The sequence below is a fragment of the Pan paniscus genome, chromosome 2, assembly GCF_029289425.2.
Source record: "Pan paniscus chromosome 2, NHGRI_mPanPan1-v2.0_pri, whole genome shotgun sequence".
In the NCBI taxonomy this organism is placed as follows: domain Eukaryota; kingdom Metazoa; phylum Chordata; class Mammalia; order Primates; family Hominidae; genus Pan; species Pan paniscus.
The window spans coordinates 62,585,276-62,605,800 of record NC_085926.1 but is presented as its reverse complement, the minus strand read 5'-3'; the positions used below and the strand labels follow the sequence as shown (position 1 = coordinate 62,605,800).

Below are 20,525 nucleotides of genomic sequence, written 5' to 3'. Positions count from 1 at the left end.
GTATGGAAAAGAATCCTACTGGAGGAGAAGCCAGAGAGATTCCAAGAAGCATCAAAATCCCCCTGTGCTTAAGCAGTTTTACTGAAATGTCTTGCATCTTGTTTTTGGACATCTTTAAAGTTTATAATCAAGTCAGCCTGGTGGCTAAAAATAGTATGCGCTTATGGATTTGGCTAAAGGTATTATAAAAGGTTACGCTTTAAAAATCCCACTTAATGTGAGAGTAAACATTAATAAAGCTTTAGAATTTACTTCTCCTGTAAAAATGTTTCCTACTGGTGGATTATCCAGAAAATGGAGGTCATTTGGTCCATTCATCTGCATTTTAGACAACGAGTATATTCCCAACTAATAAGTATTCATCCCATCTAAATAAAAATCACACACACCTCAAAAACAAGCTCATGGCACCTTTAATTTACTTGCTTTGTTTACTTTAAGGCTTAACATGATAATTTAAGAAACTGGTGTTAGGCTAATTTTAATTTTTAATAGAACCTGGATGAGCCAAGATGCTCATCTCTGAATGGTAAATCAAAGAACTCTCTCCCCCAACCCCCACCACTAAATATTCTGAAGCTAAATGAGATATGATTAACAACTTAGACCTAAGCATTCTTAGACAATGAAGTAGGCAATTAAAGTGGATCTTGATTATTATTTACAGAGCATGGAAAATGATTTCAGTATATATGGAGGGTCCCTGTATAGGGTATTGAGGGTTTCTATGAGATAGAGTGCCCTCTACTGTCTCCTGTTCTTTCAGAAATTGACTCTCTTCTGCAATGTTCGTTCACGCCAGTGGCCCCCTTGCTATATAGCTAACTGGTCCTGGAGTGAGCTCTTCTTCACCCAGGTGGAACCAGTCAGTTTCCAGCCTGCCCTGACCACATGTGATTGGTCCAGAAATGGAAACTTGATGCAAACTAAACCAATGAATTCCTTCGTAGGGCCTGTGGACTGTGGGTCAGCAAGGCTGTTGTCTTCCAGTGGTAGAAAGATACCTGTAGCAATGTTCACTTCTTGCATATAGGGAAAAGATGATGAGAAAATAAAGCCAACACATAGAAACAGAGACAGAGTCTACACTGAGATGTCAAGGAGCCCTCAATCCTGAGGACATCCGTTTAAGCCCCCGATTGTAATTATTCTTAAGCTTCAGCCATGTACCTGCTTTTCCCTCAATTTAGTTGGATCTCAAGAAAAATAAATTCTCCCCTTGCCTAAACCAGCCTGGCTAATACTGATGAAAATTGTGAAATATCTCCTCCACTAAATATTAAATAAAATATCAAGATCTCGGATATTGGCTAGTTCATGAAGAGATATTGAGACAAATCACCTCTGCTTATCTTCTTTTTAGCATGCCCCGATTTTTCTATTTCCAGCATCACAGTGAATTTTCGTGAGGATGTGCAATTCAACCCATATGGCTGAATGTCAGCTCCTGTAAATATCATAACCAGAAATTCCTGGATATAGATGTCATCCATCATATGTAACTCACTCCGTTCTCTGAATTAAAAGATGGGTAGAGCACTTTTGATTGCAAATAAGAGGCACCAACTCAAGCAAGCTTATGTAAAAGAGGAGATTGGAGATGGAGGACTACTTCACAGAGCCTGCAGAGAAACTGCAGCCAGAACCCAGGAAAGAACAACTAGGGCCTGCAGAGTGATCAGGACTCTCCCTGCATCTCCCATCTCCATGTGTCACATTCATTATCATTTCTTTCTTATCCCCTGCAAATTCACAATGCTAAGAATCAGAACTCTCACTGGCCCAACTTGGTTCAAGGGCCAACCCCTGGTGCAGTTAACCAATCTACAATGGAAAAGGGGTGAAAGTCTCGTTGAATACATGGATGCTGGGGATATATCATTTAGGGTGAGGGTGGGAAGAAGTGGGGCTGTGGGTGGAGTGGACATTATGAATTGGGAAACACTCCAGATGTACCCAATAGTAATAACTATCACTTACCTAGTGTTTTCCTATGTGCCAGATACTCTTTTAAGCATTTTACATCTGAGAATCTAACCCTCCAACAACCTAATGAGAAAGATGCTATTATTATCCCCATTTCACAGATGAGGAGGCTAAAGCAGAGACATTAGAGAATCTGACCAAGGTTCTCTAATGAGTCTGCACTCTTAACCAGTATGCATACTATCATTACAAAATATATTCCCAGATATAGGCCCTCACTTTCCCCCTCATACCAATCCAAGGATCCATTATGCCCTTTACTCAGGCTTTTACCTTGCCTCATCCTGAACTCTCTCTCTGCTAATCAGTCCTTTATTAAATGTGTCAGTCAGACACTGGCTGTGCAATTCACATAAAATCTCATTTAGACCCGTGATGAAAAATCTTTGGTGTTACATTAATTCTCCCAAGTATAGGCAATTCAAGAAGTGTACACACGTTCAAGTGCACACAGCTACTACGCAGAAAACTGAGTTGTCTAATTCCACGTTTCATGCTATTTCTTTAGAATACTCAGAAGAAAGGCAGGAAGTTACTCCAGGACAGGACTCCCCCAATTCTTCACTCCCTGCTGGTTCCCCCTCCTGGAAACTGCTTTCTTTTCTCCACTAGAAGTTGCTGTGTGTTCCCTGCAGCTTATCCAGAAGCCCAAATGAAGCAGCAGCATTAGGCAGATTTGGCTCCTAGAATTCAGAATCCTCTCTACTTTGATTTCTTTAGAATCTGGAAAAGATATTGTAGGGACCCTGGTTATTTTGCCAGTAGCATTCTCATCATCACATATTTCCACTGAAAGACATGTCTGTCCCCTCTTCCTAGGAGGGAAGGGAGGCAAAAGCAAGCTGACTTTTCCTTACCCACGACCTTGCAGTGTAATCTATCAATTCAATCGCACCAGCATCTCACGAATCATCAGACAGAGAAGGCTGCACAAGAACATCAGACAGAGATGGTCTCACTGTGAACATCAGTCATGCTGCCTTAAAAGTTCCAGAAAGAGATATGAATGCATTTTTAAAAATCTGGTAGAAAAGACTTGGTAATCCCTGCTCAAACATTTTCCCAAATCCTCTCATGTTGATATTAAAGTGTTCCCAAATTTCACCCAGGAATTAAGTCTAAGTTATTTAAATTGTGTGATCAAAAGTTGACATTTGAGCTTAAGCAGACAGATTGTGGCATTAGTGCTGCTGTGATATTTGCCAGTTCTTTTGGCCGAATTTTTGTGTAAAATTCCAAAATTATTGAGCTAATTATTTAAGACAAATCATACAGCTTTTGTAGTGTCAGTGGCAGAGGTCTGGGAGTAAAACACCATTGGTTCTTCAAGCCATCATTTTAAATATGGAAATGCCACTTAGACCCGTATTCCACACAGAGCACAATTAGTAGCTCATATCCTGGCCCTATTGCAAATATCAGTAAGAAATAATATCCAAATATTTATCTGATGGAAAAGTTCTGTTCCACACATTGCCATAAACCAGATACAAATGGAATCCTCTCCTACCAGAGAAAGATACTAACCCCCAACTTTCAAACTAATGTTGGACATGGCACCCACGCTGTGTTATGAAGTAACGTAAGTGTCCAGCACACAGTAGGAACTTCTTTCAACTTGTTGCCTGAACAGTTAAACAAAATGTGTGTGCAGGGATCCCCTCTCTGACTCTGGCCTTTGTCAATAGCTAAAAATCCTGGGAAATATGAGCTCACGGAAAAATATAAATGCCAGGGGGGTCCTCTGAAGCTTGTTCAAGTGGAAGGAAGTCCATCTAGTTCATAAAAGCTGAGGAAGTAAGACCAATTGGGTAAATAAGCTAGCCTAGAAAACTATAATGCCTGAGCCCAAAGTGCCTTTTAATGTCTGCAATGCCTATTTTGACAAATTAATACCAAGACCTCTTTCTCTCATTTAACCTGCTGACCCCATCCTCATTACTCCCTGTGCTTAATCCTACAGAGTGCACATTGTCTGGGCAATGGTGGAATGGCCATTGCTGTGGAGGGCTCAGCCGTCACCAGCCTTCTGCTGACCAGGATGAAAGGAGATGATGCATACAGGATGCACCATGCAGAGAGAACCCCTAGAGTTGCCTCAGCTCTATAGACATTTGGAGCCAGATAGTTCTGCCTTATCCTATCATAGCTAAGAACAAAAACTCTGCTTGGTTTCAAGTTTAACTCTAGTAATTATTGCTTAACACTTCTGCCTCATTTTCTTCCAAAAAATAGGGATAAATAGAAGCATGTGCATCAGTGGGTTGTTGGAAGGATCAGATAAGGTAAAATAAAGCCTGTAAAGTTTTCACCTAGTGTCCAGCACATAGTTAGCACTCAGTAAGTGCCAACTAACATTATTATCTTTACTATAGGCACCATCATTATTAGTACTATTGTTGTTTGTAGTGGTGGTGGTAGGAGCATAGTGCTTGCAAGGGGTGTGTGTGTGTGTGTGTGTGTGTGTGTAAAGAGAGGCTGTGTGTGTCAGTGATCAAAACATATTCATGTTATGATCTCTACTTTTCACAGTAATTCTGTGAGGTTTATTATCCTCATTTCAAATGTGGGAACCAAAATTCAGATGGGTGAAGAAATCTGTCCAAACTTACAAAGCTAGTAAGCAGCAGACCCAGCATTCAGGGTCGAGTCCGTTTCACTATCATGGACTGGATGAGTTCCTTGATGCCCTCTTTGTACTCTGCACGCCTCTGTTGCTTCATGTGTCACTAACTGGTCACTTTCTGGCATGTCCCCCCATACCATCACCTCTCGGCAGGTTTTTTCATCTCCAGTGACAGCCATACCACCTGACACATGACAGAAGCCCAGGAAGTGTCTGAGAGATTGGATTAAATAGCTGCAGCACTGTCAGTGAGCTCCAGTGTCTAGCACCGGCCCTTCTGTCACATTCCTCCTTCTGATCGCCCACCAACTTTTGTCATTTGAGTCTTTGGGATCTAGGGAACCTCACTCTGAAGGGGGGCAGGCTTGTCATCATTTATACATACCCCATTCATCCTTTCTGGGTAAAAATCCAAAACCAGAAAAGAAAAGCCAGCAGCCAAGGGAGGCATTAGAACTTTCAAATGCTATTTTTCAAGATGTTCCAAAATCCCTCAGAGCGTAAATAACCCTAGTGGGAATTGTCCTTGGGAGGCTATCTCCATTGAGGAATGTTATCAGCCCAAAACAAAAATAAATGGCCAACAGAGATTTTTTTTGGAGGACTTTGCCCACCCATACGCTATGTTTCTCATAAAGCAATATGAATAGACAATTCTTCTGTCAAGGCTAATCTGTTTTTGTGCTTGAAAAAGTAGCAATGGAGATGGACGACTGCATTTTCCTTATTTTGGCACAACTTCAGCTTTGAAATGTGTTTGTAATGGGTCTGCCACTGAAAAACTCCACTCAAGAACCTCAGCCTGGATTGACAGTATGCTATTTCTTCCCAAGGCTTAAGTACTTGGACCAGAAAAATGTCCTTGTTTTCCTTGCAGACTTCAGTTTTTATGAGCCTCTTTTTATGATGTCATTAGGAGCTGTCCAAGTTCTGGGAGGAGTGATCATTCTTTGGATTTTTCCAATATTTTGCTAGATAGAATTTGGTGGAGCTAACCCTCAGTCAGCATGGTGGCATCTGTAACCACCGGGCCTCCTAAAAAAATCTCAGGACTGTGGAGTTAAAAGGTACTGAGTGAGTCCCTAAGATAAGTTGTGATAGAAGGAACTGCACTTGACAAGACAGTCTCTCAAAATTGATTAGCAAGAACCCACTTCACAAACACTAGCTATTTTCTTCATCCTCCTGGCAACTACCAAGCCAGCAACTGGCATTAAAATCAGAAATTCCCCACTTACCAAGTTCCCCCACCCACACCAAATACCATGTAGTTCACTGAGGTTTTGGCCCCAGTATGAGGAGGCAAGATACAGGTCAGTGTAATGAGTTTCAGGCTCTTGGGATGTAACCTTTGTTCCATGACAGCCTTTAATGGGGCCTAAGGACTACTCTCAGACCATGAGTTAACCTACCTCACTCTTCCCTTCACTCTCCAGAGAGGCCATATTCCAAGAAATATGAGGAAATATTGTGTGACTATGTAAAGTTGTATACACCTTCTTGGATTCATGGTTGCCTACAGTATTTTCCATGGGAAGGAGAAAAGAGCAGTGGCCCTATCTCAGCCAACTCAACCTGGTGGCAAACTCTTCTTTATCCATCAGACCCTCATCCCAAAGGTCACCACCTCTGGGAAGCCACCCTTGATTCTCTCAGGAAGGATTTGCATCACATTATACTTCCATTACAGTACCTACCTTGATGTTCTGTTATAGATCTTTCTCCCCAGTAGCTGTAAGCTCAAGGAAGACAGTTTACATCCTCTCAACATGATCCCCCTAGTGCCTAACTCTGTACCATATACAGTGTTTGTGGCAGTAAATGTTTTCCAAGTGATGGGGACCCAGCAGCCAAGTCCTCGCATCTTGATGGTTTTTCATAAAAGATATCCAAGTTCTGAGGTTCACACTTGTCCCTGATCAAGTCCAAGAATGACAAAACTTCAAGGCCACTGTGCAGGAAGTTTTAGAGAAATACAACGTTTGAGATTCTTTTGTGATGAATCATTAGTAGCTCTTGTCAAGATCATCAGCCTATCATCTCATTTCAGAAGCATCCATCCTGCTCCTTCCCTCACATTCATGCACAGCGTGTTTAGAAAGCACCACACAGTGAGCTTAGCCCAGTCTTAAAAGCAGGACGTGATTATACTAAGAAGTTCTAGAAGGAACTGGTACTGTGACGTTGCGGAGTGGATTTCAGACCCCCATATTTTATTCACATGGAAAAGCAGAATCTCGGTGTTCTTTCAGAACTTAATTTATCATCTCTCTACCTCCTCCTCACAGCTGAATTTTAGCTACATTGATATTTAATATGGACATTTTTGACAAGTCATTGATCTATTCACTCAATTCATATGTATTGAATACTTATTATGTGCCAAACTTTATGCTAGACACAGAAAATTCAACAGGAGTATTAAGATAGATATGGTCCTGAATCATTGCCCAGCAGGAAAGACAGAAATTAAACAAATTCCACAATTGATTGATTAATTATAATTATAACAAGTGTCTTAGTCTATTCAGGCTGCTATAACAGAATGCCATAGTTGACATAAACAAGAGAAATTTGTTTCTCACAGTTCTGGAGGCTGGGAAGTTCAAAATCAAGCCACCATCAGATTCAGTGTCTGATGAGGGCCCACTTTCTGGTTCATAGGCAGCTGTCTTTTTACCAGGTCCTCACATGCTGGCAGGAACAAATGAGCAGCTCTCCAAGGCCTCCTTTATACAGGCACTAGTTCCATCATGAGGGCCCTCATGATCTAATCATCTTCCCAAGGCCCATCTTCAAATACCATAACATTGAGGGTTAGATTTCAACATATAAATTATGCAAGGACACAAACATTCAATCCATTTCAATAAATGCTACCAAGAAGGTAAGTTAGCAAGTACAACAGGAGGACCCAACCCAGGGAAGTGAAATTTTGAAGCTGAAATATGGAAGATGAAAACAAGGCTGTTAGTTATGCAGGGAGATAGGGAGAGAGGGGAACAAGACTTATGACAGCCTTCATGTAGGAAGGAGACTGGCACTGGACCAGCACAAAGACATCTCCAAGCTCTATGGAGAAGAAGCACTCTCCGTATTTGACTGAAGCTGTGAGATGGCAAGGAAGAAAAACCCTTTTAACTAACTAGTGGGTGGGGGAATTACTGAAAGAAAAATAAATTCTTAAGGAACAAAATTACAGGAGAAATAACTAGTCCTGTGGAAATTAGAAAATGATAAAAGTCAGAGTTCCTTTCTGTAACTCTAGAAAGCATCTTTCTTTTCTTTTCTTTTCTTTTCTCTCCCTTTTCCTCCCTCCTTCAGTCCGTATCTCCCTTACTTCTTCTCTCTCTTTGTCTCTACCTCTTTCTCTCTCTTCTTTGTTAAGTGTCTTATTCTGCTTTGACCTGATCCAGTGTGGCAGCCAACCCTGAGTCTGTAAGATGTTACTGTTTCAGTTCTACCAGCCAATTGCAGTCTCAATGTCTCTCAGTCTAGTTCAACTGCTTGACAGAGTAAATCTGATTGATGACTGGGCACTAATAAAATTAATTGGTTCATCTTGACTCAGATGCCCATATGTTACACAGCTTTTTTTTTTTTTTTTTTTTTTTTTTTTTTTTTGGCCACACAGAATTGGCATACCAATTCATGTTCCATGGGATCTAGGTGGAGTTCTACTCCCAGCCACAAGGACAGAGGACATAAGCTATGCCTATGCAAATCAGCACAGCATATTACTGGCCATAGAAATTGGCCAGTAATATGGCCAATTGGACATGTACTTAAGTTAGACTTTGGGTGAGAATTTGGGGATGAAAGACTGTCTCCATCTTCCTTGCATATTACAAGAGGAAATACTCACTTTTCTGTTAGATAGCATGATGTGATGTTGTGCAGTCCACATCTTTAGCAACATTTCTGTGAATATAGGGGAGCCAAACTGAGCACGAAGCCACCCCAGAGGAACCAAAGCCAAGATTTTAACAGAAATCTCAGTTGTGGTGATATCACCTGAGCCCTGATTCCAGCCTTTCCTGAAGCCGGGTCTACCCCAGGATATTTTCTTTTGTTGTTTTAAGCCAGTTTGAGGTGGATTTTTCTGTCACTTGCAAAAAAAAATAAAAATGTCAAACTGACTTGGCTTGCTTCTCACTCCATCAGTTATGGAATAGGGCTTGGGGAGGGCAAGTTTATGTTTCAAGTGGTAAATGACTGTTTGGGAAGGTGATTGATCCAAAGCACATTCCAGGTGACTTAGAAGTATGAAGAAACAAATAGCATGGTTAGCACGTGTTGCAATTACAACTAAATGTATAAGCAAGAAAGGAAAAAATAGAGGTCAGTTATGATACCAAATTGCTCTATCTTCTAAAGAATTTTAATCACATTTTTCATCACTTCATTAATTTGTTCAATTTTTCTTGAAAACAGTAACTATTATTCTTAGAAATAGACACAGACTATGTTTGAAACCTCTCAAATGAGCTCCTTTTGAATTATTCATGTGAGAAAATCTCTGTAGATATCCAGAAATAGGGTCTCTTTCTGTTTCCCTCACTTAAAAACAAATGACTGCATTTTACTAAAAAGAAAAACTGAACTGAAACCATATTTGAAAAATAACACCCCATTTTTCTTCCTACAAATCAAATTTGCTGAAGGAAACTGGGGAAAAATAGAACTGTAATAAAGCATTTCAATGTTTCTTACTATATGTTTATGTACGTGTTTCTTACCTGTTACAATGTATAAATAACTAGCAGGCAGGCAGCTGTCTACTCAACTAGGCTGAACATTTTTCTAGCACAAGGCCATGAAATCTGGGTGAATTTCACTAGTAGTAGATGTGATTCTAACTCTGGGCCATGAGACAAAGACCTTCTTTATAAATCAGCTCTCTATTTTCTCCTCTGCTCATACTTTTCTTTTTCTTCCCAAGGAACGCAAATTTCCCAAGTTTGTATCCAAAGAAATGGAAAACATGTACATTGAGGAGCTGAAGTCATCTGTCAACCTGCTCATGGCCAACTTGGAGAGCATGCCGGTATCCAAAGGCGGGGAGTTCAAGCTCCAGAAACTCAAACGCAGCCACAATGCTTCCATCATCGACATGGGTGAGGAGAGTGAGAACCAGCTCTCCAAGTCAGATGTCGTGCTGTCTTTCTCATTGGAGGTAAAAAGCCCTGAGCCCTTGAAAGTTTCTTGGCACAGCAAGTAGCACATGGGTGATTAGATGCGTCACAATCAGCTTGTTTTTTCTGCTGCACCCCAGGAGCAGTTATTAAAATAACAGCATGCTAAGCTTAGGTCAGCTAATCAGCAAGTGATTCCCCATCTCCAGGAGCCCACATTTTTCTTAAGGAAATGCAATCTGAAAACCACCTACTAAATTTAATCTTGCATTACTTTCTGTCTTAAAACAGTGCTCAAGGATTTTATAAAGACCTTATATAATTTAGAAAGTTAAAAATTTTGGCAGCCAGTTTTACAGTTATAAGAGAGGCAAGCTAGCATCATATTGTGGTGAGCTGTAAATTTTCTTTCCCATCATCCTTCCTGTTGGCTACAAGGTAGAGAGTCCCTTGTGGTGGAGGCTTTTTTAGTTTATCTCAGCTCCCAAAGTAAGTACCCATTCAGGCTAGTATTGTGGCAAAATGCTCAACATGTCAGTAAGTTTCTCTATAATTTCTCTTCACACATTTTCTTTTCATATGTATATAATCTAAGGAGTAGTTCTGATCTACCTATGTCAGAATTACATGGGAAGGTAGTTCACTATGCAGATTCCTGGGTACCACCCAGATCTACTGAGCTAGAATCTCGAGGGGATGGGAATATAAAATAGTGCAGCCATTTTGGAAAATAGGTTAGCATTTTCTGAAAAAGTTAAACATAAAACTACCATATGATCTAGCAACTCCACTGTCAGATACCCAATAAAAATGAAAACACATGTCTGCACAAAGATTTGACTGCAAATATTTATGGCAGCATTATTTATAATAGCCTAAAATGGAAACAACGTAAATGTTAATCAACTGGTGAATGGATCGACAAAATGGGGTATACCCATACAATGGAATATGATTCAGCAATTAAAAGGAACAACCCACTGATACATGCCATGACATGGATGAACCTCAAAAATACGCCTGGTGAAAAAAGCCAGGCTTGGCATGGTGGCTCATGTCTATAATCCCGGGACTTTGAGAGGCTGAGGTGGGAGGATTGCTTGAGCTCAGGAGTTTAAGACCAGCCTGGGCAACATAATGAGACATCTCTACAAAAAAAATTTTTTTTTTTAATTAGCCGAGTGTGATGGTGTGCACCTGTAGTCCCAGCTCCTTGGGAGGCTGAGGTGGAAGGATCAATTTAGCCAGGGAGATCAAGGCTGCAGTGAGCCATAATCATGCCACTGCACTCCAGCCTGGGTGACAAAGAGAGACCCTGTCTTTAAAAAAAAAAAAAAAAAAAGACCACGTATTGTATGATTCCCTTGATATAAAAGGTCCGAAAGGCAAATCTACAGAAATAGGAAGTGGATTAATGTTCCCTGGGGCAAGGGGTGAAAAAGGGCATAAGAAATCTTGTTAGGAAAACTAAAAATGTTCTAAAACTAATTTATGATGATGGTCATGCAACTTAGTAAATGTACCAAAATCACTGAATTGTGCATCTAAAATGGGTTTATTATATGATATGTAAAACATGCCACAATCAAGTTGTCAGAAAAAAAATTCTAGACAGGATGCAGCCCTGGACTGTATACTTTAACAAGCCCCTACGTGCTTCTTATCCACTCCAAAATTTGAGAACCACTTGTAACTTACTAAAGTTCAAAACCCCACAAGGGTTTTATGATAACCCTAGATTTGGGGAGACCAAGAGAAGAGATCAAATTTCTGTGCAGTTAATTAGAATATGTAAAAACTAAATTAATTTTCTAAAACATCATTAAAGCCTGCTGTGAATTAACTGCAGGTAATTTGTTTTTCTGTGCTAAGTTTGGATGGAGATACTCACATTAGTGTTTTCAACATGTATTGTGCAGTTGGAAGAGGCAGTATTCAATTAAATATAGAGTACTTAGTGTGTGAAAAAATCATCCGTGTAATTTCACAGAAACTTTCTTTTTTAAAAAACAATACTGCCACCTGAGGTACTGAATGTATTTTCTTAGGTGTCTGAATTTGATTATTGCCAATTAAAGGTGTCAATTTATTCCCTACTGCCTCTTGTCTTCCTACAGAAATGGGGGGAAAGTGGTTTATTGATTTTCATGAGTATTTTAAATCTGTAATTTTCTTTCCTCTTTTTTTTTTTTTTTTTTTTTTGGTGACACAATGTCTCACTCTGTTGCCCAGGCTAGAGTGCAGTGGTGCAGGTGCAGTCTTGGCTAACTGCAGCCTCAACTTCCTGGACTCAAGTGATCTTCCCACCTCAGCCAGCCTCCCAAGTAGCTGGGACTACAGGTGCACACCACCAAACCCAGCTAATCTTTGTATTTTTTGTAGAGGTGGGGTTTTTCCATGTTGTTCAGGCTGGTCTTCAACTCCTGGACTCCTGCCATCTATCCACCTAAGTCCCCCAAAATGCTGGGATTGTAGGCGTGCACCACCAAGCCCTGCTAAATCTGTAATTTTCTAATTCTTTGTCAGTACTCGATATTACACAGCTGATTATCTGAAATATAGATGTAGACAAGTCCGTGCTCCTATGTGTACCTGATTTAGATGGTTTGACTTGTAATTGAAAGTACAGAAAGAAATGTCCTAGGATTCCCAAATACTTTTTAAATAGAACACTGAATTGCACATCATAGAAAACTGCCAGCAAAAACCATTGCACATCTGTTTGTGAATGTGTTTTGGTGGGCACAATGAGGGCAGGCAAGAAGAGAGAGAAAGGATTGTCATCTCATCAGGGCAGACTAGGATTTGAATTTGCAGCTTGGTGCAAGTCATATTTTACATAATTATACACTTGCACAGCTGGAGGGGCCACCAGGTAGTAAATAACTTTGCAGTGAGGGAAGGAAGGTCCAGGGTGCCCAGTAGCCAGGCCTTGGGCAAAGGACAAAGGGCAAAGGGCATGTGCTAACAGAAAGCAACAGGTGTTTGTAGAATGCCACTATGGGCCAGGTGCTTTTTCATCATAACACAGTGAATCCTCACAATAGTCTTTTCAGGTATTTGCAGGTGTAGTAACTAAGCCTCAGAGAGGTTGAGAAACCTGCACGTGATTACACAGCTTGTGAAGATGCATAATCAGGATGTGAAGTCAGATATTTTAAATTCCAAAATTTGTGCTCTTTCATTGTGCCTTCCATTTCTTTCTATTTATATGGTTCTTCCCAGTGTAAAAATGTTCACTTATGTACATCGTCTCATTTGATCCTCACACAACAGCCACAGGATACATATTTTTATCCCCACTTTACAGATCAGGAAACTGAGGCCCTGGAGATTTGAAAGAAAAATGAAGTGACTTCAACATCAAATCATTTGCCCAACATCACGCGAGTAGTACAATGGTTTTGAAAGTATGGCTTCTGGGTCAGCAGCATCAGCATCACCAGGAAAATTGTTAGAAAAAGAAAGTCCTGGGCTCCAACCCAGGCCTACAGATTAGAAACTCTGGAGATCATAGAGCCTAGCAATCTCTAGTTTAACAAGCCCTATAAATGATTCTGATTCACATTAAGTTTGAGAACCAGTAGCAAAACTGTGACTTGTGGAATCCTGGTTCAATGCTAACCCTATTGTACTTTCTTGAATCTGATCCACTAAGGAAGTATTCATTTTTTGCACACTCACATTCTTCTTCTTGTGTAATACCATTACCTGTTTTGGAGTACAACTGAATGATTTTTTCATGTATAAGGACTAATTGTATATCTTTGATGTGAGTCATTTGTTTCAGATTTTTAAATTGATCTCTTTCTTCTCTGCTTTCTGCATTCTTCTCCCTCCCCCGTCTCTTGTGACAAGCCATACTGCTAAATATCAGAATAGTAGGTGATTACGTGGAGTTTGGGGAGGTGGTAGGAAGTGCCAGAAACTGTAAATGATACATCTTGATCCATCATGACACCGGCTTTTTCTCTCAGTCTGGACCAAAGACTATGCAGCTGCAGACATGTTTTTGTTTTGACTCAATAATATTGGCCTGTACAGAGTTTGTGTATTTTATTTCTCCCTATTTGAATTATTGTCAGCATTTCAAAATCAGCTTTCTCACTGTGACTCTGATTCAGTTTTTCATTTTCTGGAAGGCAAAATTGGAGTATCTGGTAACTCTAAAGTGAGAAAAGACAAGGCAACGACGGGTTGTAACCGGCAGCTGCTCTCTTCAGAAGGAGCATGTGCTCTCCGGTTTGTCATAGTCCCCGCTAATCCCTGTTGCATCTCTGAATCTAATGCTGAATAGTACTTGCCCTTTATTTTAGTATTTGCACTATTACTTATCTTATTGTGAAGCAAAAAGTGAATTTATGAGCCTGTGGCTCTTTAAAGTGCTCAACCAAAAGCCAGACTATTTTTAAACAAAATAAGAGCCTGGCCGCGTGTGGTGGCTCACGCTTGTAATCCCAGCACTTTGGGAGGCTGAGGCGGGCGTAGTGCCTGAGGTCAGGAGTTCGAGACCAGTCTAGACAGAGTGATAAAACTCTGTCTCTACTAAAAATACAAAAAAAAAAAAAAATTAGCTGGGCATGGTGGCGTGCACCTGTAATCCCAGCTACTCAGGAGGCTGACGCAGGAGAATTGCTTGAACCAGGGAGGTGGAGGTTGCAGTGAGCCGAGATCACGCCATTGCACCACTCCAGCCTGGGTGACAGAGCGAGACGCCATCTCAAAAAAAAAAAAAAAAGAGCCGATTCCTTGGTAGAAATGAAAAACTGATCTTATTTGCTTAACACAGAAAGAGTAGCCCATATTATATGCCTGTCTGGCCCCTGTGAGCATTTGAATTGGTGAGCCTTGTCTTTCTATCTGGCACGCAATCAGCTACACTATGAGGAATTGCGTCTTCGTGCTAGACTGGTCCCAGCATGACTGGTACAAACCTAACAGAAGCCATCAGATACCTGTTGGTTTTCTCTGTAGCTTCTCATTTGTGTATTTTCCTCTGGGCGATGCTGCCAGGGGCCTTGCCAATAACCTCCATTATGTGGAATTCTCTTTTCAGGTGGTAATTATGGAAGTCCAAGGCCTCAAATCTTTGGCTCCAAATCGCATCGTATATTGCACAATGGAGGTGGAAGGAGGAGAGAAACTACAGACTGATCAGGCCGAGGCTTCTAAACCAACGTAAGTTATGTTTCTCCGGGGTCCATCTTATAGAGGGTTGCTGCTATTAGTTCCATTTTGGCCAACTCCAAGGTAAAGATCTGGTTTCCCCAGAAGATACGAGAAGACATAAACCTTGTTTATTTTTCAAACAAGATGACTTGCCTACATTTTTATTTGGCAGCCACAGCAAAGATTCTAGTTCCTTCAAAGCAGAGAACTGAAGAAAATTAAAGAAACAGTCTCCTTTCTAGTGGTTTTAAGTATTCACCCTCGAGAGATTAGTCACAACTTCCATTCATCAATATAATGTGCAGGAAAGTTTGATATAAGTTTACTTTTATTAAATTTTCTAAATATTTGGTTTTCAGTATAAGACATAAAAATGTTTTTATTTCCATATATTTTTGGGGAACAGGTGGTATTTGGTTATATTACTAAGTTCTTTGGTGGTGATTTGGGAGATCTTGGTGTCATCACCTGAGCAGTATATACTGAACCCAGTTTGTAGTCTGTTATCCCTTACCCCCTTCCCACTCTTTCCCCTGAGTCCCTAAAGTCCATTGTATCATTCTTATTCCTTTGAATCCTTATAGCTTTGGTCCCACTTATTAGTGAGAACATATGATATTTGGGTTTTTGTCTAATTTTTTCCTATATGTCATAGTTCTGAATGTATTAGCAAGGTAGTATGTTACATAATACATTAATTCATTGGGTCAATACAATTTAGTCAAATGTGTGTGTACAAGATATTATTGTATGGTGGAAAGGAAAGTAGTCACTGCTGTAGCCCTCCACAGCTCACAGTTTCACGGGGCCATCAGAAAAGTAATGGCACAAATATATAATTATAAGTAGTTATAAATGCTGACAAAGAATGCTTTGAGAGGAGATAGCGGGAGGCACCTGAACCAGTTTGTGAGGACAGATGCAGAATAGGCCTTCCTTAGGACATATGAGGCATTTGAACTAATATTATTAAAGTTGAGCAATGGGAGTGGGGATGGGTGGAGAGCATTCTAGGCAGAGTAAACAGCTTGTGCAGAGGTCCTGTGGTTAGCAAAGGCCCTGGGCAAGGAGAAATTTAAAGGAGGCCAGCAGGGCTGGCCTTTGGAGAATAAGGGGTGGATAAGCTGCCAGAGAGGCAGGCAGGGCCATACCATGAGGAAGTTGTTAGGCCTTGGTGAGGAAAGTATGGATTGGAGATGTATTTTGAAAAGATGACTCTCGCTGCAGTGGATGGGGAGTGGGTGGGCAGGGTTGTGCAGGAGGTCAGTTAGGGTACTGTTTCAGCGGTCCACAGGAGCAATAATGGGTTCATTCATTAGGGTCAGTAGACTCTCAGGCCTCAAAGATTCTTGAGAGATCATTGCTCCCTTCCCTCCCTACCCACTACTTTTCTCTCCCTTCCTTTTCTATCTCAGTTAAGCCCATCTAGACTAATGAGCATCTTTTTGTGTTGGTGTTAATTCATAAGAGAGTCATCAAAAGAGAAACCCTGAACAGCAGCTCACTGCCTCTCCTCCCCCAGAGCATTATGAGCTGTTTGGCAGAACATGAATAATTTGCCAGGATGTTCAAACAAAATAGTTCAAAGAAAGCACGAAATGTTTCCTGGACTAGAGAAAATCTCAGGGCATTGTATACCTTCAAGTGGCTCTTTGCATGAATAGGCAAAAGCCTCAGATGCTCAGAAGCTGGGAGAAATTAATGAGTGTGTACAAGAGGAAATGGAAACCAGTGCACCTTGTCACACATCACCCTTCCTCCCTTTTTTTACAACTGAGTTTCAAACTGACAATGAATGTGGTTTCTTTTTTACTGCCATTGGTGAAATCCCAGTTATTCCTCAAATGGTCTGATCATTTTCCATGCTCTTATGTTATACTGCACTATTTGTGCTTTTTTAAAATGTGTGATACATGGGGGAAGAACAACCTATTTGGTGTTTCTGCCAACCTTTTAAGATGCTGGGCCCAATATGGCGTTATAAAATTGAGAAGGAAGAAGAAAGTTCTGATTATTCTAACAGACTGTTGTTTCATATGAGCTATTATAATTCAAAACATAGTTTGTAACATTCGATCAGATGCAATGGTTTCAGTTACCAGGGTAAATCATGAGTTGATTTTCCTGTGTTTGTAAATGGTTAAAACAGAATTTCAGATTACAAATAATTACAGAATGATTGGGTCTACCTGCATGAAATATTCATGTTTCATACACATACTTACTCATAACTATACATGTGGCTTATGATGTCTATGTACAGAAAGAGCTGACATTGAAACATTTTGCTTTTCCAGTAAGAAGTATACATTTTTGATTCCTCTTCAGTCAATAGGTTGGTTGATTTGTAATACCTTAAGGATTCAGGTTTCATGACCAGGGTCAAGTGAAATCAGTCAGTGGTAGCTACCTGAAGTGCTGTATTGAGAAGGGTTCGAGGCCAAATCCATACTCAGAGGAAAATAGTGCCAAGGTCAACTTGTAACGTCTGCCGTGGAAGAGGAAGGAGTACAAGTGCCCTGTATTTGCCATTTCTATAGTATCCCAAAGGGATATACGTGGAGCTTGAAATATACAACACTCGTGTGTCTTCCTCTCTTCCTTTATCCTTTACATGTAGACTCTCCTATATCCTTTACTTATTTTCCTTCTAAATCCACACTTCTGTACTCAATACTCTTTTTAACCATTTTTCTTTGTCACAGTTCACTTCTAGTAGTTTTTCTCTACCTCCAAGTGGTTTTGTTTTGTTGTGTTTTGAGGTTTGGGTTTTGTTTTGTTTTTGTTTTGTTTTGTTTTGTCTTTTGAGATAGGGTCTTACTCTGTCACCCAGGCTGGAGTACAGTGGTGCAATCACAGCTCACTGCAGCCTTGGCCAACCTGGGCTCAGGTGATCCTCCCACCTCAGTCTCCTGAGTAGCTGGGACTACAGGCATACACTACCACACCCAGCTAATTTTTGTATATTTTTGTAGAGATGGGGTTTCACCATGTTGCTGAGGCTGGTCTCGAACTCTTGGGCTCAAGTGACCTGCCCCCGCCTTATCCTCCCAAAGTACTAGGATTCAGGCGTGGGCCACTGCAGCTGGCTTGCCTCCAGTTTTATCTGGTAGCATGAGCGAGCCTGTTTGTGCAGTTCCATTTTCTTCCTGCCTCCCTAGTTTTAACTTACTCAGAAGCCTCTTCATCATCTCTTTTCTTTGAAGCTTTATTTCTTCTCCTTTTCTCCACCCCTCCCACTTACACTTTCTCCTATTACTAATCTCCAACTGTCATCTCTGCTACTTGATTTTTATTATTCCAGAAATTTTCCTTTCAGGGATTATCTTTAATTTGTCCTAATAACTCCACTTCATCCTCTGACAAGTTTAGCCCTTTTCCTGCCCTATTCATCTTCTGAATCTTGTCTTTGACTATTTTTCCAGCCAGCTGGTGCCCATGCTTTATTTATATATTCTAAAACCAAAACTCCATCCAAGCATGTTTTGTTTATTACTCAAATTCCATGGTTGCTGCTACCAAGTACTACATCCCATAACTGGAACCCTAACATTGTGCCATAGCATATGTCTACAAGGAATTTGGCTGTTGTCTTTTTTTTTTTTTCAAGTATAGCCAAAAATTTAGGAGTATATAACATAACCCAATTTGTCTAAGAGTATGTTATTTGGAATCCTCATGTATTGAATTGACATTACACATCCTTCACCTCCTTTTATCAGTGCCATCACTTCACTTATGGCCAGGACCCTGCTCAGCATCGTCATATTGGATCAGTTGTATAATATAATAACACTGTGTTCATTAGTTAAATATATTAATACTTTGTGGTTGGAAAAAATGGTGTGTGTGGTGAAGGCGGGGCAGCCTCTTATACTCTCAGCTAAATTGTGGCCCATACTTATCCTTCAGTTGATCAATCTGTATGCTCCCTGTGGGTTGTTTCCAAGCAGACTGTATCCTCTCATTTCTGTTGTCCTTCTCTCCTGCGTTTTTAACATAGAAAGCCAGGAGAATATACGATCAAGTTTTCACGAGCTGTATTTATTTTACAACATTGTCTCCATTTGCAATAGGTTGTTTTTGCTTCTGATGGGAAACCAATGGGGATACTTAGGCAGAAGTGCTTGAAATCCTGCCATTAGATCAGCAGCCTCAGGAAGGCAGGGAGATGGAGAAGGAAATGCTTTGGGGATTCCAAAGCATTTGGAATATATTTTCCCACTTTCTTTGAAATAGAGCAGAGGGCTGTTCTTGCTCTAAGGTGATATATTTCAAAGGGTGGCACTCTTACCTTTACTAAGAACAGAGATTATGTTAAGTAATACCAGAACATGGCATTGAGTGAGATGAAATTATGTGAAAAAGAAGGCACTCCTTTACCATTTATTTTTCAATTCTTCTGATCAGGTCAAGGAGAACATTTTAATTCGATGCTAGTAGGTCATTAACACCTCCACAGGTCTCAGTCTCAGAGCCTTCTGCAGGCAACAGCATCCAGTTAAGATTTCATAGCCTTGTTTAGATCCCATTACACTTACCTTCCATTCATGGCTGGTGGTGCTGTTTTGTCTTTTGTAGCAATGACATAAGATTTCCTTTTTAAAGAAATACATTAACATTTAAAAAGTGAATCAATTTAAATAAAATATATTAAGTAAATAATAGCACAGGTGGTACCTGGATACAATGAAAAGTAATCATGAAAGTATCTTGTGTTGGTATACAGAAATGGCAGAGATTGGGAAGATGGTAGGCAAATTAAGTTAATTTGAAAAAAAAATTGATGTAAAGAAACCTGACATATTCCCTGAGTAGAAAATATATTCCAAAATTATATTTATTGGTAGTTTTGTATAATGTAAGTTGTCCTCTGTAATAACCATGCCCCAAGGATTAAATACTGGAACACTTAAATAATTTTGCTGAAAAGAAAGGAAATTTGAATTAGCAACCCAGTATTGTGCTAATGTGTCTGAAATTATATTCTACTGAATTGAAACCAAAGATGCCACTTGGCATTTGATTATTTAGCAAGTTCATTACTCCCTGACAGGCCATGGGCTTCGTGACATACGAATTTCATTATTGCCAGGGATTAGAAAACACAACCAAACTTGGAAAATTGGTATTTTCCAAGGGAATGAGAAAATAAAATGCCCTAACTGGGATCTTGCCACGGCCCTAGGGTTCTTCAATGACATCTCATCTGATGAGACAAAAGACAAAACCAAAATACAACAACTTCCTGTAACATTTTTCTTCTGTGAAATATATTACTCATCCTAATGGTAGAGTGTAGAATGAGCCAGGCTTATTATACCCAAATTATTCATAGAAATGGAGTTCTATTAAATTGTTCCCACATTAAGTCAGTTACAAAGTCAGAAAAGGAAGTTGTTCCCTCCGGTTGCTTGCTTCATGTATTATCTTCTTAATGGTGCTTCCTTTTTCAATTTAAGCAAAATGTTTTCTGTGTACTGGGCCTTGGAATGGTTTAAATCAAGGCAGAATATCTTTCCTGAATGGCTTCTTTGATATTCAAATGTGATACGATGATATGAAAGGGTAGATACTTGCATTCCTTCAGCAACTGTACACAGGATGCT

General features: G+C 40.1%; 1 protein-coding gene across 14 annotated transcripts in view; it reads left to right on the top strand.

The window, feature by feature from the left end:
* Positions 1–20,525, top strand: part of CADPS (calcium dependent secretion activator) — a 475,048-nt gene that overhangs the window by 211,346 nt on the left and 243,177 nt on the right. For all 14 annotated transcript variants that reach the window (XM_034956809.3, XM_034956818.3, XM_055110096.2 and 11 more), the window contains exons 5-6: positions 9,555–9,788; positions 14,804–14,925. In XM_034956809.3, coding sequence (XP_034812700.1) covers positions 9,555–9,788; positions 14,804–14,925 — 356 coding nt within the window. The remainder of the gene's footprint in view (positions 1–9,554; positions 9,789–14,803; positions 14,926–20,525) is intronic.